The 23,858-nt window shown below is 41.5% G+C and overlaps 1 protein-coding gene across 1 annotated transcript; it reads right to left on the reverse strand.

Moving 5' to 3' along the window:
- Positions 1-1,918: 1,918 nt before the first annotated feature.
- On the reverse strand, positions 1,919-15,158 carry LOC117508082 (E3 ubiquitin-protein ligase MSL2-like). The gene is made up of 4 exons (XM_034167738.1): positions 15,108-15,158; positions 13,849-14,992; positions 3,594-4,969; positions 1,919-3,395 (listed from the first exon to the last, which is right to left on the reverse strand). The coding sequence occupies exons 2-4, from the start codon at positions 13,988-13,990 to the stop codon at positions 3,096-3,098; spliced, it is 1,818 nt and encodes a 605-aa protein (XP_034023629.1). The 5' UTR covers positions 13,991-14,992; positions 15,108-15,158; the 3' UTR covers positions 1,919-3,095.
- Positions 15,159-23,858: the final 8,700 nt, after the last annotated feature.

The following is a 23,858-nucleotide window of genomic DNA, read 5'->3' on the forward strand; positions in this document are numbered from 1 at the left end:
GTTTTTTTTAATGGATCTATTCTTTCAATGCTAGCTTCAGTTATATAACAGGTAGCTCAGTGGGCCAGGAGTTGGACAACCAATATGTAGATCTTGGTTCTGCCTTGACTGGTGAAGTAAGTACGGACTGGCACCCCAGCCATCAGCCCTTAAAGACTCTCATCCACATCACGCTACATCTACGGTATCTTAGGGCAACCATCAGTTGGCCTCAGGACTGACTTCTTATAGTTCAATCTGTGTGCTCCCTAAAAGTGGACACTTTTTAAAAACAATGGTCAAGTCGTATGTGATAGATGCCCTTGCATTGAGAATAGTAATCAAATAATCAAGAGGACTCTGTCAGCTACTTGCCACTCAGCAACCAGTTTAGGCTTCATAACTAATAAGTCAGACATCATCAGTATTCTTCCTCTGTGAGCACTCGTTCTACAAAGTACCAAACACTGAGGGGTTTGATTCCTTTGGTCCAGCTATTCTAAAGCATATTCTGAAAATATGCAGGATCCCAAATAAGTTGCTGGACCTCATAACCAGCTCATCCATGGGTAATGAGTGCTATACACAGTGAAGGCTGGTATTTGTTACCTACTCTGTTCAATGCTGGTATGAACTGGGTCTAGCCCGTCCTTGAGGAAAAGTTCAGACCTCGACTTTACAATGTCATTTGTGGAATCAGTGGATGTCCCATTTACAGCACTTGAGAAGCTGGGTGGCTGTCTGGCTTTGTGATTGTCCTGGATCAAGATATTTCATAACTTCCTGGTCTCAGCCATCAGAGGTCTCACCATATGTGATGAAAAATTTAAACTTGTACAGATTTATGTATCTTGGCAGTGACATTCATGCCACTGGGAACTTGTCCTATGAGGTTGAGAAATGTCTGGGAGAAGCTCATGGAGTCATGAGGTTGCTGGGCAGAGGTGCTTGGAGATGCTGTTATCTCTGTAGGATAACAAAGGTCCAAGTCTTCAGGGTTCTGGTGCTTCCAGTGTTTATAAGGCAACAACTGGATGTTCTTAGTATTAGTTCTCTCAAGAGAATCCTTTGGTACCTCTGGGAAGACTTTCTCAAAAGAAGGGTTATTTGGGATGAGGTATATTACTCGCACTGCGATAAACATCAGCTGTGACACCACCGCCAAGTGGAGTGCCCCCCCAGAGCGGGATCTAGTGTGCAGATGCCTCAGTGTTGACAACATCAGCAACAGGAAAAGGCCACGGGGCTGCCCACCCCCGCATCACCTGGATGTGGCAGACAGACGGTTACTGTCGGAGGAGGGGATGGACCCGTGATCTTCCTGGGTGGTAGCTAATTAGGATTCAGGGTAGTTTTGTGGTGTGGCAGTGGACCAAAGCTGGTTCAGTCATCACACAAACACTTTGCTAAAATTTAAAATACAAGACATTTATATTGTGGTATTTCAATGAACTGTATTTAGATCACTATGGGTGGTCTCCTGCCCCCTGCTGGTGATGTGACATCACACATTCCTGTGGTTTTGTCAAAACTGTAACACTGCATAAAAGCACTATTAAAAAGAACAAATCACACCACTTGTAAGTTTTAGATTTTCTTTTTCTGTGGAAATATCTTACAGTTATATTACAGAGTTTTAAATGCCCAGAGGGAGAACAAAACCATGTGACAACACCGGAAATGATCACTTAAAAAGACAGCAACTTAACCAAAACCGTCCAGACTGGCTCCACAGACCCACGACCAGAGTGGGCAGAGCTTAGATTCGCAGCACACAACATAAGTCAGGAGATGCCCAATAAATACCTCAAAAGGAGGAAAGAAGGTGTGCTTTCCTCAAGTTCTTTGTGGGATTTAGCAGCATGTAAGTAGCTTCCAGAAACAAAATAAAAAATGGTGAAAAATAACCCTGCCGGCGTTGCATTCAACCAGATTTTTGAACATGTAACTGTGGACAGGTTCATAAAACTTTGTACCTCGTGTGAAGAACTGGAATCTGTGCACAAAAATTACACTCTGAATCCACTTTAAAATGTTTTATGCTGTCATTTCTTTAAAAACGCCTTAACCATTGCCATATCTTTTTTTCTCGGCCACATCTACGGGTAGAGACTCATGTCCCAAATGAAACTCCAACACCAGAACCCAGCACTATTAACACTATACTGCAGTACTATTATGAACCCAGTAGAGCCATGTGGTGATTTTCTGTATCGAATCCCTGCTTTTACTTTCTGCAGCTGTGACACGAGATTTAACAGCATTTTCCCTCATGCACACGCAATTTCTGCCATAATATAAGCAATCTTTGGCAAAAATTCCAAGAATTTTTCATTGTTAGATTTTTTTTATTTTTTTTTAATGAAACCGCTCAGAAAGTAGCAGTACTACCATACACTGTATATCACTGCGTTCTGTAACCACTGCTCAGAAATGTTTCGCACCCGTAGCGACTTCATTCTTTCTTGTGTTCCAGTGTCGTTCCATATTTACGATAAACATGCAGCCTGTGTGAAATACTCTGGTTGAATGCGACGCAGCACTTTCCCCAACTTCCGCTGGTTTTACTCTAACTTATAAAATAATATACCATAAAACATTTTCTTGAATGGAAACTTAAGTCCAAGTACAAAAGAAGTTCTTTAATTAAGATAAATTACACCGGTCTCTGATGATGACCAAGATGATGCTGATGATGCCTGTTCCTGCTAGTAAGGTTCAATTCCAAGCTCAAACCCTTTCCTATGTACGTACACACTGGCCTGCACGCAGGTGAAGGACTGAACTGTCTGGTCAACACTCCTGACTTTGCTACACATCATGCTCTACACATTTACTCATAGAAAAGGAGACAAACTATCTCCATACGTACTAGAACGCTACATCTCTCTCCCTTCTCTTCCAATCTGCTTCTGTAATCAGGACCATGAGCACGGTGTAGTTGTGGGGGATGGACGGAGGGCGTTTCTCAGCTTCCGCTGGTGGTGGCCCTCTTTCCCGCCTGTCACTGTAGCTGCCTTATTTTGGCCCTTTCTGTGCAGGGCCCCGGCATGACCCGATAACACGCAGTTTGCAGGGCAGGGAATGTGCATGATGACTGACCGGGGAATGGGACCTCAACAGTCAAACCGCATCTCCAGTGAATCGTCAAAGGCCCTGTTGTCATGCCCCGCCCCTGACAGGAAGGCGGCTGTGACGGGGGCTCCTGTCGCTGTGGCAACACTCAGCAGAGTGTTGCCAGGGGAGCTGGTGGTCGGGCTACGGAGGGCAGCTGCGGTGATACTGGTCAGGTTGATACCCAGTGTGAGCCTGGTCTGTTCCAGCGCTTTCTCTGGTACAGCGAAGGCCTCAAGCTTCTTCTCCCCATTGGCCATGTAAGAGTTTTGACAGCCGCGACAGATACAGTCCAGACATGCCTGGAAACGGCAATAACAAAAAAAAGAAGAGATTATTAAACGTGAGAGTTTGCTGCTTTACTGATGACATAAATCTAATTATTTTAAAGTGCTGTCAACAGATGTCGGAAACTTTAATCAAGTCTACATAAACAGAAGCACCAACATCTGCTGTTGACTGCAGAAGCCACAAAAACAGAAGTTCTGTTGTTTTCTCACCTTTCGATTGGAATAGCAAGGACAACGCTGCCCCCTGCAGGTCAGCACAGAGGGGTTCTGAGTGGCACGGCCACACTTGCAGCCCTTCTTCTCCACAGGTTTCTTGTAGAGCGGCTTGGAGGGGCTAGGTGGGTGTGTCAGGGCATGAGCGACTACCCGGTCACGAGGCTGTGCACAGGGCTTAGGGACCCCTTGTCTGACCTTGGTGTAAGCCTTCTTTGGGACCCCATGGTGCTCTACAGTCTTTTTTAGTATTTTGTTCGAGACGAGCACAGTCTTGGCCCCTTTTGGGGGGCCACCGTTTGGTACTGCCGCTAAGTGTGCATGGGGCGTGAGTGAAGGGAACTTCGCCTCCTGCTTTGTGGTGGCACCAAGCGTAGGGTGGCGAGGGGAGCTGTTGGCACCTACAGGGTGGCCTCGTAACAAGCTTGTAATTGGGAGAGGCTGCACTTTTTCGCTGTCACTCTCAGATCGTGAGCGCTTTCTGTGGCACTGCTGAAGAACCCGGGGGATGACTGCTGAAGGCTGCATGGGAGGCTGCAGCGAGGGCTGCGGGTGAGGTTTAAGTGGCCGAGAGCCGTTTTCGGAGTGGAGTAACGAGATGAGGCGGAAGGAATCTGTACTAGATGGACAGTGAGGCCCATTGAGGTTGGCCTGAGGCACGGAAGAAGGGCAGGAGTCAGACTCAAGGTGAGACTCCGGTGTGGGGTCAGTTTCACAGTCCGTTTTTAGAGTCTGAAGCACCTCCTCAACACTCAACAACAACTGCCCGCCTTCATGCTTCAGCTCATCTCCGAAAGCGGTAATGTCACAAAGTCCTGCCTCCCCTGTTTCCATGACGCTCATACATACAGGTATCTCCTCACCAAAACTCTCTTGCTTTATAACTCCTCCCCCTGTTTCTAAGGTAATGGGTTGTAACATGTCCGCACTAACCAGGCCATTGCAGTCATGCAACCCGTTTACATTCATAACACTCGGCTCTTCCACTTTGACGTCCATCATCGGTAGAGCTTCCTCTGATTGGGCCTCTTCAGAGGCGGAGGTCTGCACCAGGTCAACCGAATCTGTAATGTCCTCTGCATCCAGCTCATTCTCAGCTAAAAGGAGGCCCTCATTGAGAATGGCCTGGAGGTCTGGTGAGTCACTAGCAGCACTAGCTAGATGAGACGCAAGCGGTGACTGGATGATGTAAAGACAAAGCTTTCTGTAACAGCGTACAAGCAAAGAGAGTTGACAGTTCTCCTCAAAGCGAGAATAGTCCTTACACCAACTACAGGACGGCTTCAGCTGCATCCTCTGACCCTTACAGCCTCGACACACGTAGTGCTGGCATGACGAGTCGGTGGGAGCGATGGGGTCTTGCAGCAGGTTACCTGGAACAGCACGAGACGGAAATACAGTTAGACAGCAGACATTTCACAAAAACAATATTTGTAAGATCCAGAGAGTCATACAGCTAAAGAGCCTCAACATATAGAAGTGGGGGGGGAAAAAAAAAAAAAAAAAATCTACTTCACTCAACATCTCAAAATGTCCTCTATCAAGGGTTACTCAAAAACATTTTTAATTTAGAGAAGTAAAAAGGAAGAATGCAGTAAATGCTCAACATGATCTGGATAAATGTGACTTATTTTCTTTAAAATTTAGAGATAAACACTGTAACTGTCAGTCACTACTAATGCAAAGAAAGCCCTACACGGAAGATTCATTCTTATGTTTTATTATTTACAATTTATTGTTAATTTTGTTATTTTTAATTAACACTCTTATGACTTGATTCATCAGTCTCTAAAATGAACATGTTTAATTGCTTGTTAGTGACTCAGATTCATGTATGTTATTAAAAGAGATAACTTTTTTCCTGCATTTTAGCAGATAAAAGCTGGTTTTCTGAGCTAAATGACATGAACAATTCAAGAGTTATCAAAGATCAATGCTCCCATTTCTGATCCTGGAGTACCCTGAACCATCTCATCTCAACAGCCAAAGCGAGTGTGTTCCTCTGATTAAAAAGCCAGTTGCGCACAGATTTTTGGACTGAATCTCGATTCTGATTCATCCAAGGAGACAAAATAGTTGTGTCAATAATTTGTATGTTTTGCCCAACTGTGAACTACATCAAACACTTTTTCTGTGCCAACACACAGTCATATCTATAGAAAAAACACACTGATGATCAAATCACCACTGGAGCACAAATACATTTATAAGAGATGTTCTTCATAGTTCCAGACTCCTACTTTTGCTCTAAATGTGCATCAAATTCATGCATTGAACTTTAAACAACATTTTTTATCCAGCTTTCAGCTATGCAAAGCTCACTGATAGAGGTGCACCAATCGATCGGGCACCGATCATTATCGGCCGATCACGGCAAAATGCGCCGATCAAAAGGACCGATCACAACAGTGCAGGCAGTAGCGCTGGGAGCGCTTGGTCCTGTCATGACATGCTTTCCTCTGTGACGTAAACTCATTTTGACTTCTGATATGAGCTGGATGGACGAGCAGTCGGCATCATCTAATGTAGTCCATGTCCGTCCAGCTCATATCAGAGGTCAAAATGAGTCAAATGGCTCTGAGAGATCTAAATGGACTGCTGTGTAATGAATGGAACCACACTGCCATCTAGTGGATATCCAGTGTGCGTGAGTGTGTATTTGTGAATCAGTAGGCATTTGTTTGTGGATCTGTGGATTTCGCGAAAAGAATGTCTCAAAATTACGTCACAGAGGAAAGCGATGAATGCATGTAATTGGTGATCCACAAATGCTGAAACTCAATTCACAAATACAATTTCCAGTTTTACAATTTTTTTTTTTTTTTTTTACAAATTAAGTTTTATATTTGCAAATACAACATTATTTGCAAAGACCAATTTACAAGTTACAAATATGAAATTTGCATTTGTGGATATCTGAACACATCTGCAAATCAATGATTATTTGTAGATCACCCTGTGTGCATTTACAAATATTAATGAGACAATTTTAACCCCATAGAATGAGGGCTGTATTTTACATTCTCAACGTATTCTCTGTAGGCTGTAACCTGAGCAACATGAAACATGGAAAAAAAAAAAGAAGCTTGCTGGTAGAACAAAGTCAGTGTAATAAAACAAAAGTTGGCAGTTTATTCTAGTGTCTTTATTTGAATGCATGTTTTTTGTTTTCATCATTAAGTTTTAATGCAAAAATAGTCCTATACATTAGACCTATATTTTTATTTTGGGCATGATCCAAATATGTACTTGATCGGTATCGACAGATCAAAATTTCAGTGATTGGTGATCGGCCTAAAAAATCCTGATCAGTGCACCTCTACTCACTGATGATTGATCCACACAGAATGGTGCAAGACCTGTTTTGGGAGCTTGTACTGTTGAGCAGGACTGTGGTATATCATGAAAGGGGTAACCAACATCTGACCTTCAGCAAAGTCCTTAAACCCCCAGTTGTTCCCAGAGTGCAGTTGAATACTTTGCATGACAGCACCCAGACACTGCTGCTGTGTGAGAATGTGACATATACAACCCCTGGCAAAAATTATGGAATCACTGGCCTCGGAGGATGCTCATTCAGTTGTTTAATTTTGTAGAAAAAATGCAGATCATAGACATGACACAAAACTAAAGTCATTTCAAATGGCAACTTTCTGGCTTTAAGAAACACTATAAGAAATCAGGAAAAAAAAAAATTGTGGCAGTCAGTAACGGTTACTTTCTTAGACCAAGCAGAGGAAAAAAATATGGACTCACTCAATTCTGAGGAAAAAAATTATGGAATCATGAAAAACAAAAGAACGCTCCAACACATCACTAATATTTTGTTGCACCACCTCTGGCTTTTATAACAGCTTGCAGTCTCTGAGGCATGGACTTAATGAGTGACAAACAGTACTCTTCATCAATCTGGCTCCAACTTTCTTTGATTGCTGTTGCCAGATCCGCTTTACAGGTTGGAGCCTTGTCATGGACCATTTTCTTCAACTTCCACCAAAGATTTTCAATTGGATTAAGATCCGGACTATTTGCAGGCCATGACATTGACCCTATGTGTCTTTTTGCAAGGAATGTTTTCACAGCTTTTGCTCTATGGCAAGATGCATTATCATCTTGAAAAATGATTTCATCATCCCCAAACATCCTTTCAATTGATGGGATAAGAAAAGTGTCCAAAATATCAACGTAAACTTGTGCATTTGATATAATGACAGCCATCTCTCCAGTGCCTTTACCTGACATGCAGCCCCATATCATCAATGACTGTGGAAATTTACATGTTCTCTTCAGGCAGTCATCTTTATAAATCTCATTGGAACGGCACCAAACAAAAGTTCCAGCATCATCACCTTGCCCAATGCAGATTCGAGATTCATCACTGAATATGACTTTCATCCAGTCATCCACAGTCCACGATTGTTTTTCTTAGCCCATTGTAACCTTGTTTTTTTCTGTTTAGGTGTTAATGATGGCTTTCGTTTAGCTTTTCTGTATGTAAATCCCATTTCCTTTAGGCGGTTTCTTACAGTTTGGTCACAGACGTTGACTCCAGTTTCCTCCCATTCGTTCATTTGTTTTGTTGTGCATTTTCGATTTTTGAGACATATTGCTTTAAGTTTTCTGTCTTGATGCTTTGATGTCTTCCTTGGTCTACCAGTATGTTTGCCTTTAACAACCTTCCCATGTTGTTTGTATTTGGTCCAGAGTTTAGACACAGCTGACTGTGAACAACCAACATCTTTTGCAACATTGCGTGATGATTTACCCTCTTTTAAGAGTTTGATAATCCTCTCCTTTGTTTCAATTGACATCTCTCGTGTTGGAGCCATGATTCATGTCAGTCCACTTGGTGCAACAGCTCTCCAAGGTGTGATCACTCCTTTTTAGATGCAGACTAACGAGCAAATCTGATTTGATGCAGGTGTTAGTTTTGGGGATGAAAATTTACAGGGTGATTCCATAATTTATTCCTCAGAATTGAGTCCATATTTTTTCCCTCTGCTTGGTGTAAAAAAGTAACCGTTACTGACTGCCACAATTTTTTTTCTTGATTTCTTATAATGTTTCTTAAAGCCAGAAATTTCCCATTTGAAATGACTTTAGTTTTGTGTCATATCTGTGATCTGCTTTTAATTTCTACAAAATTAAACAACTGAATGAACATCCTCCGAGGCCGGTGATTCCATAATTTTTGCCAGGGGTTGTAACTGAAGAGCACTTTGAGCACCTGCATCAGATGCACAAGCACAACATAAATACACTCCATCTACTGGGAAAGACTGCACATAAACAGAATAGAAGCAAAATGCATTTTATTTAATGTTTGTAACAATTAAAAGTTGCATGCGTGTGTGCATGCGCACACGTCAATATGTTCAGTTTTTTCTTTTTGTGTTGATTCCATAATGTTAAAACGGGGCTCCACTGGACTAAATTATAGTACGTCTGATAGTTTGAGCACTTTACAAAACTCTGTGTCTATAAACTATGTGAATAAAGATTCCAATCTGCAAATTTGTTGGTTATACATTCTCTCCCATGTATGCTCTCGCACTTATAAAAGCAAAACAATGTGGCCCTTCATTGACAATAATTAACCAACTACTGTAGACAGGGAGGCAGATTAGTCCCTCATTTCCGGTGTGTTGACAGCTTTCTAACCTGATATATTTCAAACCTGAGTGGAGCCTGGCAGCTTTCCAGACTGGATGACAACCGCTCTTTTGAGGGGCTTCCGTAGCAACACTGGTTGCTAGGGAGCACAGCTGCAGATGGGAAAAGGGATGAAGGTCCATTCACAAGGAACAACTGATTACACACACACACGCTCAATCAGGAAAAAAGCCGTGCACCTGCAGCAAGTCTGTATTTCACACAACCTGTGCCACCGCTTCCAGGTTCAACTGTTATGTACACCACGCAAGTGGTCGGATGTCATCTGTGAGAGTAAAACAGCTGCTCTCCCTCCCTCAAAATCACAGCAACCACACACACAGAATACTAAATCACAAACCTCTGCCACGGAAAACAAACTGCCAGATTAGGACCTGGACGAAAATACATTTTAGCGATAAGCTTGTCCCGCATGTACTCGTAAAAAATGTAAATAAAGAAAAGTCATTTAATAATAATAAATTAATGCTATTAAGAGAGACTGGGAATAGTGGTGAGGCTGATACGGGGTCAACCACAAACAAGTGACGTGTTTCAAAGGACACCTAGAATGAACTCAAATTAAACCTGGTGTGAAATGTTTTCAAGTTAAAGAACGTAATAACTAATGGATGAACAGCTGGTTCATCAGCAATAATATGTATATAAAGAAATCCACCTCCTTTTATTAATAGTCATTTTTTAAAGCTAAAGTCAGTTCATATATGTTAAGAACTCTGCTAAAAGCTAGAGGCAATAAACCCTGTAACGTCATAGGCTGAAGTGTCACTTGACATTTGGGCTGGGTGATAAGGCAAATAAATAAATAAATAAATACATATATATATAAATCACAATTTCTTCCCCCATATTGATTGATTTCCATATTTATCACAATATATAAATTGATAATGCTGCTAGTTTGAAGAGCATAATGACTGAAGCCTGAAGAAAACACCAGGTTTATTATTTGAACTTTAGAATACTTTACTGAATGAAAATAGAATGCTATGTGGACACATGGCCAATAGGCTGTTAGATCAAGTTAGGTTATGAGAGATGTATTACAGAAATTGAGTTTCATTGCGATCCTGGTTTGAATGGGCCACTCTACAGAGTGTGTATGTATATGTATGCTGGGGGTGAGAGTAAAAAATTAGAGCCCGACCGATATGGATTTTTTGAGGCGGATACCGATACAGATATTTGGATGAAAAAAATGCAGATAAGCGATAAATTGGCTGATTTGCTGATAGCCGATAAATCGGCCGATTTTTTTTTAAATGAATAAAATGTTTTTTGGACCCTTAAAAAAAGGTACGAGCTAAAAGCTGAAGCTTTGTCCTCATACTGATTATAACAGAGAAGAATTTTCAAGTTAAAAAAACGCAATCAAGAATTAAACCTTTGTGAAATTAGCAAATACATATCCTTAAAAAGAGTTGTGAAATACATCTGATCTTACTACATAAACTGAGTTAAACTGAAATGGGAGAAATGTGGGGTGAATGTAATTGCAAAGTTATTACAAACAACATCCTTGTAAACTTACTTGTATGCTTTTGTCAGCCGATCAGTGCAGCATGACGGCGAACTATGGGGGCCGGTGATGAACACATTTAAGCAGGGGTGTAAGCAGCTCTTAGTTGAATGGAGTCAGAGCTCCATCTACTGGACAAACGGTGCAAGGACATTTTACATTGCCAACACAAACATTATTTCAGTAACTGTTCTGTTTATGAGAAATTATTGGCATTCTATCGGCAAAAATTTTGGCCGATAGTGAGTGCTTTGAAAAGGGCTTATATCGGCTGATAATATCGGCCGGGCTCTATAAAAAAAATAATCATCATCAATACAATATTGTATTTTTTAATCAATACAAAAAACAATTTTTAAAGTCCAGAACTGATTGAATAGCTTAGTACAATTGGATACCCACCAGAAGGTCTCAGGTTCGAGGCCACCCATGCCACAAATCTCCTTTGTCTGGATACGATTTAGAAATTAAGCAACAGTATAGTCAAGCTGTTGGCGAACTGCAGCTGATGAACACAAATCATTTTCACCTTTGATGTGATAAAAATCAACAATTTGTGAAAATCAAAGGCTTTGCAAAAATCAACATAGGCTGCAAAAATTATCTCATCACTGAGGACACCCACATTTCATCCGGCTGGGGCAGAGGAATGGTTATGTTAGAGATGTGGGAATGGACCGGTTGTCTGACTGGGTGGCTGTCATCCAGGACCCAAAGCAGTTCTGTGGTGTTGTAGATACGGCAAAGCGTAGCACCAGCGCATGCTCTCAGACTTAACTTTGATATTATTGCTTTGTTAATTTTCTGCTTTGTACAGCTGCAATTAATATTATTATACATCTGACTGAAATCCTTTGTTCTCATTGGCTGATTCAGGTGTAATAATTGCAATACTTTTCATAATAAATCATCCAAAGTTAACAATAGCCACATTACTGATTCTGCACCATTTCGGGCAACATTATGAGTGATTGCGGACCGATTTTGTCATAATGGTGCAACAATGTTTCATGCATGTGCAGGGGTGATGCGTCGCAGACAACATCATGACGGAGAGCAGAAGGTTTGTGTCCGTGGATACTGATGGGATAAATGCTCTTCTATCCAAGAAAGACAGTGACAGAACCGTCAAAAGTATCAAGAAAAGTTCTGCACTGTTCAAGGAGTTTTTAGCAAAGGATGACGGAAAAGATTTGCATGGTGTTTCACCCAACAAGTTTGAGAACCTTCCCATTGCCACACTTGACCATGAACTGGGACAGTTCTACGCATCAGTGCACTCCAAGCCTGGCCAGAGGCTGAAACACAGTACCATGAAGTCACTACGGTACGGGATATCCAGGTACCTTAAGGATAAGGGTATTGACATTATGGGGAATCCTGAGTTTGAACGGGAAGTGACTTAGCAAATTTTTCACACAATTGTAAAGATAAATTTATTAACTACACAGATGTATAATAAAACAAATGGTGACTAGTTTATCGGGCAGCCTAATGGTGTCACCCCTCTGGAACATTGTTGCCAGCAGCCTTCGGCCTTGGGCAACAATGTTCCCTCGGGGTGACATTCCATTACGCTGCCCTCCAAACCAGTCACTATTTGTGTAATCAACAATCAGTTCTACACATACCTGAAAAGCATACTCTACATTTGTTTGAGAAATAATCCAAAAACCATATATGTTCATATAGACTCAAACAGACAAAAGCATTCTTAAAATTTAGTGTCTTGTACAAACATTTATCTTTTCAGTACTTTTGTTTGATGAATTACTTAAGACTAAACAATTATCAAAATAGTTAACTAATTCTCTTTTAATGAAACAGTCATTTCAGCCACAGTGCATAATATCCCAAACACTTTTTTTTTTTAAACAAAAGCCCAGTGTTGCTCACACACTCACAGAGGGGTGTGTCGAAATAGGTGTTTACTGAAAATTATGGTGCGTTCATAGCAACTCAGAAATTCTAACTTCTACAATTGTAAACAAGACGTAAAACTCCGTGATTGGCTTCAGGAGTATAAGTAATGTCATGCTGCATAAGTAACAATAATTAATTTGCTGAAAGTTACAATATGCACATTGTGTCTCACCTCAGAAATTCAGGGATAAAAAAGCAGGGTTTTCATGCCAATAATGCTCTGATTTACTGGACCAACTTCTAGAATTTCTAATTATTATAGTTTTTATTTAATTACTGTCAAACAACATTCCACTATTCTTCTACTGTACAGAGTTCGCTAAAATTTTAAACTTTTTTTTTGTAATATTGCTACCAACTTTCATGTTCACTGTTTCAGATGTTTGAAAATCTGAACACTTCCAGTTCCAGGCCATGTCTCTGCACACTTCTGGGAGTCTTGCACAGTAGCCCAATTTTGACATGGTCCAAGTCCCATTTGGTAATAAGTTGGATTAACAAAATGTGCAGAACATTTACATTATACATATAAGAGAAGGAGATTGAGATTGATTGTTCTGTCTCAGTCTGTTCTTACATTGATTTTTTTTTTTTTAGATGTGCTACTACTGATTATTTTGTTCTATAAAAATGCCAAATACAGCACATAATAAATCCTTCATTCACATTAAACACAAAATAATTCCCATTTTAATCTCAAACAGACAAAGGCCATGACATTATTTCTCATCAATTAAGGACCATAATAGAAATGTTTTCGATTTATTGTGCAACTCTCAGCAGCATTACCTGTTTCTTGCAATTTTGAAATCAAATATTGCAAGTTTGAGGCAAACGTGCACATTTACCACAGTTTGGCATTTACAGGTAATAAATTAATTTAAACGATTAATTTTTCTAAATTATTCACTACTTAGTCTAATTGAGTCAGCATTATTTTCCCGAATTCTTATTGTTGGTGCACCGTGTTTATTTCCGTCTGACTGGAGATTGATAAATTTCCTACAGTACCCGAAGGCGGCACGAGTTTAAACGCTGGTGCACAGCTGACAACAGCAGCTCACGAAGCGCCTTTGCAAAAACACACTTCCCACTCCAATCATCATCACCACAGCACATTAAAATTCCCAGACTCACCGCAGACCAGACAGGACAGGGACTGTCGGAAAAACGGCAGCAGCTTGCAGAGCTCCGCCAGGGCCCGGGGGTCTCGAGGGTCGCACTGCAGCACAGATCGGCTCGCGGACACGTAGAGAGAGGTGGCATTCACCGGGTTCATCTCAGCAGCTCTGAGCCGGTGCGTTAGATATTCTTATCAATACGGTACAAACACCAAAATGTTAAAACACACAGACTCCCCTGATGAATCCGGTGGTTCCTGCGGTACAACTCCGTTGTGGTTTGCGGTACCGTTTTTGTCCAGGGAGCCCGGAAGCTTTGAAGAAAACATAGATGGATATCACAATAAATATCAGTCTGCGCACAAAGCGACCAGTCACATCCAATCCATCCTTTATGTCACATCCCAAAACCTTCACTCAAATCAAAGCGAAGACCAGAGATTTTTTTTTAAACATGCATCCACAAAAAGGGCCGGTGAGCTGTACTTTAAACGTCGCTTCATCCAAATCGTTTAGGTTCCATTCCATCCAGTCCGTGAGTGTGACGGATCAGACGGACCATCATGCAGCGGTGCTCCTCCTGCAGCAGCAGCTCATTATTAGCTCGCCGCGGCTCCCACGTTCCGTGCGCGGATCTTGGCGACAAAGTGCAGCCGCTTTCCTCCGCGACACTTCCATATTCCACATGCACGCTCCCTGGTTTCTTACGGCGCTTTCCCAGAGCTGCTGCCGCATAATGCATTTATGGCCGCTGACTGTGCCATCGGAGGCTGCGCTCTCCCTCTTGGTGCTCGGTGATCCACAAACGCGTTATAGTTGTTATTGTTAGCGCACATTCATGGCGGCTCGAAAACAAAACAGGCCTCTCCCGCGTTAAATGCTGCTTTTTGTCGAGAAACGCCCACAGTTGCAAATTGAAACGAAGCGGTCCTGTGTCAGGGATAACCCGTAGTAAAAAAAAGAAAAAAGAAAAACAAAAAACAGTTTTGAGGCTCTGATGTTAAGTCGTGTAAAGAGAACTCAGCCAGCGGAAGCAGCGGGCTCGAGTGACAGTAACAGCCGCCTGAGCCGCAACGGGACGCCGCCTACAGGAACAGGCCGCTTCCCTCTCTTGCAGGATGAACGGCACTCTCTCGCTGTCGACCTTCTCCTCCGACAGACTAAAGCAGAAAAAGCGATGCTTTATACAAAATGATAATCTCATCTGATGTTTGGGAAAGCTCCAATGAGTCAGTGCAGAAGCAAAGAGAATAAATCCCAATTATACTTGAGTACCTTACTATCGTTTAGCCGCGGCTGAGCAGAGTCCTCACACCTCCCGTTGCTTTTCCACATGCAAACGAGAAGAGCGCCCCAAATCTCGCGAGAACACGATGAATGCGGTTAATTTAAAAATAAGTGACTGACGTTCTCGAATAAATCAGAGTGCAATCTGTATATATTAATAACCCCTAAGCTTTTGAAACACAAGGATGTTTCTTGGAACTATAAGGAAAAAAAAAAAACGTTACCACACACACCTATTTCACAGTTTTTCACATGAAAAATGCTTTCTAATGTGATGTAAAGTAAGGTGGAAATGTGTCACTGTGTCACTGAAACTGTGATTAAACTGTGTGATTTATAGATAAAGTTCAACTTTGTAGTTTGAATCATTTGCAGCGTTAGCTGAAATTAGTAAAGGCAAAAAACAAAACACACACACACACACACATATATATATATATATATATATATATATATATATATATATATATATATATATATATAAACAATTATCAGCTGACTAAGGGGCACTCAGAGAGTTTTTGTGTTTGGCAATGATTTATGCAAATTATTTCTTTGTGTTTCAGCAACAGCGCCGTTTGGTGCTGTGTGGCCTTGGCATTTGATTAATTCGGTCCAAAACTGAACCACTTTGGCCTTGACTAAAGCACACCCTTACACCATGTCTAAACCATATGGATTCCATACCGGTTGAATTAAATAAGAACTTAACTCTGACCTTTCAAGATCAAAGGTCAGGGGATGAATAGAAATGTTATACATGACTTCATATCGGTGTTTGACAGAAACCATAGCTGGATCTTTAATTAGTAAGTCAGTTCGGCTGCTCCCTTGTTTGCACTCAGGGTCGCCACCTCAAATCCAAGATCCAAGGTGGATCTGCATGTTGAATTGGCATAGGTTTTACAACCAGATGCCGTTCCTGATGCAACTTTGCATTACATGGAGAAATGTGGCAAGTCTGGGATTTGAATCTGGAACCATCCGCACAGCCTCAACACTGCATTTAATCTATTATTAGACTCAATTGGCTTTGCTCAAAATGTAAATGAGTCCACCCACCACTTTAATCATATCTTAGATCTTGTTCTGACTTATGGTATGGAAATTGAAGACTTAACAGTATTCCCTGAAAACTCCCTTCTGTCTGATCATTTCTTAATAACATTTACATTTACTCTGATGGACTACCCAGCAGTGGGGAATAAGTTTCATTACACTAGAAGTCTTTCAGAAAGCGCTGTAACTAGGTTTAAGGATATGATTCCTTCTTTATGTTCTCTAATGCCATATACCAACACAGTGCAGAGTAGCTACCTAAACTCTGTCAGTGAGATAGAGTATCTCATCAATAGTTTTACATCCTCATTGAAGACAACTTTGGATGCTGTAGCTCCTCTGAAAAAGAGAGCTTTAAATCAGAAGTGCCTGACTCTGTGGTATAACTCACAAACTCGCAGCTTAAAGCAGATAACCCGTAAGTTGGAGAGGAAATGGCGTCTCACTAATTTAGAAGATCTTCACTTAGCCTGGAAAAAGAGTCTGTTGCTCTATAAAAAAAAGCCCTCCGTAAAGCTAGGACATCTTACTACTCATCACTAATTGAAGAAAATAAGAACAACCCCAGGTTTCTTTTCAGCACTGTAGCCTGGCTGACAAAGAGTCAGAGCTCTATTGAGCCGAGTATTCCTTTAACTTTAACTAGTAATGACTTCATGACTTTCTTTGCTAATAAAGTTTTAACTATTAGAGAAAAAAATTACTCATAACCATCCCAAAGACATATCGTTATCTTTGGCTGCTTTCAGTGATGCCGGTATTTGGTTAGACTCTTTCTCTCCGATTGTTCTGTCTGAGTTATTTTCATTAGTTACTTCCTCCAAACCATCAACATGTCTATTAGACCCCATTCCTACCAGGCTGCTCAAGCAAGCCCTACCATTAATTAATGCTTCGATCTTAAATATGATCAATCTATCTTTATTAGTTGGCTATGTACCACAAGCTTTTAAGGTGGCAGTAATTAAACCATTACTTAAAAAGCCATCACTTGACCCAGCTATCTTAGCTAATTATAGGCCAATCTCCAACCTTCCTTTTCTCTCAAAAATTCTTGAAAGGGTAGTTGTAAAACAGCTAACTGATCATCTGCAGAGGAATGGTCTATTTGAAGAGTTTCAGTCAGGTTTTAGAATTCATCATAGTACAGAAACAGCATTAGTGAAGGTTACAAATGATCTTCTTATGGCCTCGGACAGTGGACTCATCTCTGTGCTTGTTCTGTTAGACCTCAGTGCTGCTTTTGATACTGTTGACCATAAAATTTTATTACAGAGATTAGAGCATGCCATAGGTATTAAAGGCACTGCGCTGCGGTGGTTTGAATCATATTTGTCTAATAGATTACAATTTGTTCATGTAAATGGGGAATCTTCTTCACAGACTAAAGTTAATTATGGAGTTCCACAAGGTTCTGTGCTAGGACCAATTTTATTCACTTTATACATGCTTCCCTTAGGCAGTATTATTAGACGGTATTGCTTAAATTTTCATTGTTACGCAGATGATACCCAGCTTTATCTATCCATGAAGCCAGAGGACACACACCAATTAGCTAAACTGCAGGATTGTCTTACAGACATAAAGACATGGATGACCTCTAATTTCCTGCTTTTAAACTCAGATAAAACTGAAGTTATTGTACTTGGCCCCACAAATCTTAGAAACATGGTGTCTAACCAGATCCTTACTCTGGATGGCATTACCCTGACCTCTAGTAATACTGTGAGAAATCTTGGAGTCATTTTTGATCAGGATATGTCATTCAAAGCGCATATTAAACAAATATGTAGGACTGCTTTTTTGCATTTACGCAATATCTCTAAAATCAGAAAGGTCTTGTCTCAGAGTGATGCTGAAAAACTAATTCATGCATTTATTTCCTCTAGGCTGGACTATTGTAATTCATTATTATCAGGTTGTCCTAAAAGTTCCCTAAAAAGCCTTCAGTTAATTCAAAATGCTGCAGCTAGAGTACTGACGGGGACTAGAAGGAGAGAGCATATCTCACCCATATTGGCCTCTCTTCATTGGCTTCCTGTTAATTCTAGAATAGAATTTAAAATTCTTCTTCTTACTTATAAGGTTTTGAATAATCAGGTCCCATCTTATCTTAGGGACCTCGTAGTACCATATCACCCCAATAGAGCGCTTCGCTCTCAGACTGCAGGCTTACTTGTAGTTCCTAGGGTTTGTAAGAGTAGAATGGGAGGCAGAGCCTTCAGCTTTCAGGCTCCTCTCCTGTGGAACCAGCTCCCAATTCAGATCAGGGAGACAGACACCCTCTCTACTTTTAAGATTAGGCTTAAAACTTTCCTTTTTGCTAAAGCTTATAGTTAGGGCTGGATCAGGTGACCCTGAACCATCCCTTAGTTATGCTGCTATAGACGTAGACTGCTGGGGGGTTCCCATGATGCACTGTTTCTTTCTCTTTTTGCTCTGTATGCACCACTCTGCATTTAATCATTAGTGATCGATCTCTGCTCCCCTCCACAGCATGTCTTTTTCCTGGTTCTCTCCCTCAGCCCCAACCAGTCCCAGCAGAAGACTGCCCCTCCCTGAGCCTGGTTCTGCTGGAGGTTTCTTCCTGTTAAAAGGGAGTTTTTCCTTCCCACTGTAGCCAAGTGCTTGCTCACAGGGGGTCGTTTTGACCGTTGGGGTTTTACATAATTATTGTATGGCCTTGCCTTACAATATAAAGCGCCTTGGGGCAACTGTTTGTTGTGATTTGGCGCTATATAAAAAAAAAAAAGAAAGAAAAAGAAAGAAAAGAAACAGCACTACTGAAAAGTGTCTGATCGTTGCCAAACTCTGCCAAGGAATGGATTATTACCATGACCTTCTGGATTGGGTATTTTTGAGTTGAAATTTCGTGCCACCGTCAAGCACAGGCTGATTTATTTCTGTTTTGTATCTCCAAGGCTTCGTCTTTGTTGCCATGATTACAATACAGAATGAGAAACAATAACATGAAAAACAAAATAATCAAAATGTACAATAAATATCTGAATACTCAAGAAGCAGCTCAAGTTTGGTAATTTTACACAATCATATGGCACTTTTAAAAGACTAAACAAGAGCAGTCTATGAATGCTGTAGTTTATTTATAGCCTAAACTGAAATTGCCCTTTAATTTTTTTTTAGTCAGAAGTCTAAGAATTTGATTTTTCAACCCAATTCGAACCATGTGTCACACACTTAGATGGATTCCAGAATTGCCCTGTCAAGGTCAGTCAGAGGTCAATCATTTGTGTGAATAGTGAAGGTCACTGGTGTCAAATGTCAGATTTCCATTGCCCTTAGCTGTTTTCAAGTCCATGGGTATCATTACCTAATAGGAACTAAGGCACTGAATCTATAAATAGATGAAGTGGTTGTAAAATTACTAATGGAGCAGCATTCATGAATGAGTAGTTCCTTTCTCACAGGGATGAGCAATGTCTCATGGAATTATGACTCTGTGAAGATATTATTGTAATATTTGATGCTATGAATAGTTTTCTGTAAGTCTATAAAGACTGTGACTGACTCAGGGTGATTCCCCTGCTGCTGCTGCTTTTTTTTTTTTTTAGCTCACACATAAGAGACACTACGTTCTACAAATGTTGTGCTCCTTCTCATTAAATATAACAGCAATACAGATACTGCAGTTATAAAATATTTCTTTCAACACATTTTACAAAAGGAACTAACATGAGTCCTGTAGCACAGTTAATGATATGGAAGCAGATCTGTGTAAAACTGTACCTGCAGTGGTTGAACTTTCAGAGGGCTTCTGACAAGTCTCTCCTGCTCGAAGTCAAATCTTTGTTAAACTCTGCAATCTGTTGTGGAAAAATATCTCCAATGTATCTTGCACTAAACTCAAGCCGAGACTTTGCATTCCCTCGAACTTAATGTTTTTCTGAAATATCAGTCTTTATATATTCATCATTTTAAAATAACACCTTTCAAAGTCACAGAAAAAGGAAAACTACAACATGACATCAATTAAATATAAATATCAAGGCTATAGCAATGGCGTGCATGTATTAATTCATTTGAATTCTCTTTTCATTTCAGCTGTTAAGAAATACAAACAGTATGGTGCTGTGTGATAAATCTGTTTGGAGAAGGCAGTTCTCAAAAACTGAGTGACTGTGCAAGAAGGAGAACAGTGAGGAAACCTTTCAACTTGCATAACGTTGCATCAACACTGACAGGTTCAGGGTGGTGTGGAAGAGAAAGATGTTCATGCAAGAAAATTGTAGATCAGATCTAGGCTCAAGTTCCCCATGTCCCTTTGGACAAATGGTAGCTGAAATTTCCCACCTTCTTTTTATGAAGATACTTCTCTGTTCCACTCTACCATGAAGTTGTAGAACTGTTTATTCAACAGACAAAGGTTGCACTGTGTCCATTCTCTCCAATCACAACCACTGAAGCCCATAACTCAATGTCTTAGTGGCTTCCCTCACTAGTCTCCGTCTTGCACCCTCACTTAGTTTTTGAGAACTGCCAACAGATTTAGCATACAGTATAATAATGCATGCATTATTTAATTATTTATGTATATTTGTAATGTTTGATTGAATTTGTTATATATATATATATATATATATATATATATATATATATATATATATGCATGTTTTCCCCATGTTTGCATGTGTTCTCTCCGGGTGCTCCTGCTTCCTCCCCCATCCAAACACATGCAGGTTCGGTAGCAAGGAGTAGCAAACTGGGGTGGTGGGCCCCACTTTCAAAAAGGGGGATCAGAGAGTGTGTGCTAATTACAGGAGCATCACACTACTTAGCCTTCCTGGTAAAGTCTACTCCAGGGTGCTGGAAAGGAGGGTTCAGCCAATAGTCGAACCTTTGATTGAAGAGGAACAATGTGGGTTCCATCCTGGCCGTGGAAAAACTGACCAGCTCTTCACTCTCACAAGGATCCTAGAGGGTGCCTGGGAGTATGCCCATCCAGTCTACATGTGTTTTGTGGATTTGGAGAAGGTGTATGATTGGGTACCCCGGGAGATACTGTGGGAGGTGCTGCAGGACGATGGAGTGAGGGGGTCCCTTCTCAGGGCCATCCAATCTCTGTACTCACGAAGTGAGAGCTGTGTTCAGGTGCTCCACAGGAAATTGGAGTAGTTTCCAGTGGGGGTTGGCCTCTGCCAGGGCTGTGCCTTCTCAGCAATCCTGTTTCTGATATTCATGGATAGGATATCGAGTCGTAGTTGGGGGTCTTCAGTTTGGTGGGCTCAGGGTCTCATCACTGCTTTTTGTAGATGATGTGGTCCTGTTGGCTTCATCAGCCGGTGACCTCCAACACTCACTGGATCGGTTCGCAGCTGAGGGTGAAGCGGCTGGGATGAAGATCAGCACCTCTAAATCTGAGGCCATGGTTCTCAGCAGGAAACTGATGGATTGTGTACTCTAGTTAGGGAATGAGGTCTTGCTGTTGTGAAAGTGTAGGGACACGGACCCACAACAGCGGGCGTAAATGAACGGACAATGGAATAAGCCAAAATACAACAATTTAATGTTGTGAATGTGCACAACAGAACAACAGACAACACAATTTAGAATGTCAGTCAATGATTCACGGTGACGTGTGGGCAGGCTCGAGGATAGAAGACGCCTGTCCAGAGAAAGCCGGAGTCCACACATCTTCCACTGCCAACGGATCTGGAGCACTCCGGAGCCACCAAGCGCTGAGTCCCCAGGTGGCCACTGCCTCCGGCTGTCAGATCGAGTACTGCTGGCAGAAAAAACAGACAGGTGATGGTGGGTGTGTGCACACCCAGCAAACAGTCAGAAACGCGTGGGAAACACCTCCACCTCTTAATCACAGTTTACGTGCAGATCCTGTCGGCAAAGTTCGTCGCCTCCAACCGAGGAGCGGAGTATGCCAACTCCCCACACACGACTACTCTGTACAAACAGGTACGTCTGCAACAATACTATTACACACAGAAGCAAAAGACGTTACTAATGTGTTAATTCAGCCTGAGTTGTTTACCTGTTAGGTAGAACGATTTCTCGGCAGCGAGGTGAAGATGCTGCCTAGCCTTTATGGTGATCTGGTTGGTGATGATGAGTGACAGCTGGTGCTGATGATGAATGACAGCTGCCACTCCCGGTTGCTCCGGCGCCCTCTCGTGCCTGAAGCCCGCACTTCAGGCAGGGCGCCCTCTGGTGGTGGGCCAGCAGTACCTCCTCTTCAGCGGTCCACACAACACTTGCCCCAAGTGAAGGAGTTCAAGTACCTCTGAGTCTTGTTCGCAAGTGAGGGGACAGTGGAGCATAAGATTGGCGGAGAATCGGCGCAGCAGGGATGGTGTTACATTCACTTTACCATAATGTTGTGACAAAAAGGGAGCTGAGCCAAAAGGCGAACTTCTCGATCTACTGCTCAGTCTTTGTTCCTACCCTCACCTATGGTCATGAGGGTTGTGTCATGACCGAAAGAACTAGATTGCGGGTACAAGCTGCCGAAATGGGCTTTCTTAGGAGGGTGGCTGGTGTCTCCCTTAGAGATAAGGTGAGAAGTTCGGTCATCTGTGAGGGGGTCGGAGTAGAGCTGCTGCTCCTTCACACTGAAAGGAGCCAGCTGAGGTGGTTTTGGCATCTGGAAAGGATGCCTCCTGGGCGCATAGGGAGGTGTTCTAGGTACGTCCAGGTGGGAGGAGACCTCGAGGAAGACCCAGGACTAGGTGGAGACATTATATCTCCACAATGGCCTGGGAACGCCTCAGGATCCCCCAGTCAGAGGTGGTTTATGTGGCTCGGAAAAGGGAAGTTTGGAGTCCCCTGCTGGAACTGCTGCCCCCACGATCCTGGAGAAGCGGCTGAAGATGAGTGTGAGTGAGTGAGTGAGTATATATGTTTGAGTATATATATATATGTTTGAGCTGTTTGAGGTTTGATCAACAGATAAACTCTGTTGTCAAAGCTAGTTTTTTCCAACTTCGCCTTTTGGCTAAAATAAGGCACTTTCTCAGTAGACGTGATCTTGAGACGGCCATTCATGCTTTCATCAGCTCCAGACTTGATTATTGTAATGCACTTTATTCGGGCATTAATCAGTCGTCTCTTGCACGTCTCCAATTGGTGCAGAATGCTGCTGCTTGTCTTTTAACAAACACTTTTAGACGTGAGCATATTACGCCCATCCTGTACTTACTCCACTGGCTTCCAGTTCATTTTAGAATTGATTTTAAAATTTTAATGTTTGTTTTTAAAGCTATTTATGGCCTTGCACCTCCCTACTTGTCTGAAATTTTAACTTTGCGCACCTACAGTAGGACATTAAGGGCATCTGGCCAGCTTTACTTAAATGTTCCAAGGTCAAGATATAAATGCTGGGGCGATCATGCTTTCGTGGTAGCTGGCCCCAGACTGTGGAATGAGCTACCTCTTGAGTTACGTACTATTCCTGACCTAGCACTTTTTAAATCTAAGTTAAAGACATTTATTTAAACTGGCTTTTAACACTTAGTGGGGAGGTGACATGTTCTGTTATTTTTATGTTCTTTTTTATGTGTTGTTTTAAAATTTTATTCTATATGTGTTTTATTTTTGTGAATTTGTGTTTTTAATGTTAAGCACTTTGGACACCAGTCGGTGCTGTAAAGCGCTTTATAAATAAATGTTGATTGATTGATTGATTGATATATAATTTAAGATTGGGTTTAA

This window comes from Thalassophryne amazonica, chromosome 1, assembly GCF_902500255.1.
Source record: "Thalassophryne amazonica chromosome 1, fThaAma1.1, whole genome shotgun sequence".
In the NCBI taxonomy this organism is placed as follows: domain Eukaryota; kingdom Metazoa; phylum Chordata; class Actinopteri; order Batrachoidiformes; family Batrachoididae; genus Thalassophryne; species Thalassophryne amazonica.

What these genes read in the sequence shown, in the direction of transcription:
- LOC117508082 (XM_034167738.1), bottom strand. Translation starts at nt 13,990, where the DNA reads ATGAACCCGGTGAATGCCACCTCTCTCTACGTGTCCGCGAGCCGATCT. An exon ending in CCTGTCCTGTCTGGTCTGCG is followed by an intron (nt 4,970 to 13,848) that starts GTGAGTCTGGGA and finishes GTGCTGTTCCAG; the next exon opens with GTAACCTGCTGCAAGACCCC. An exon ending in CTTGCTATTCCAATCGAAAG is followed by an intron (nt 3,396 to 3,593) that starts GTGAGAAAACAA and finishes TGCCGTTTCCAG; the next exon opens with GCATGTCTGGACTGTATCTG.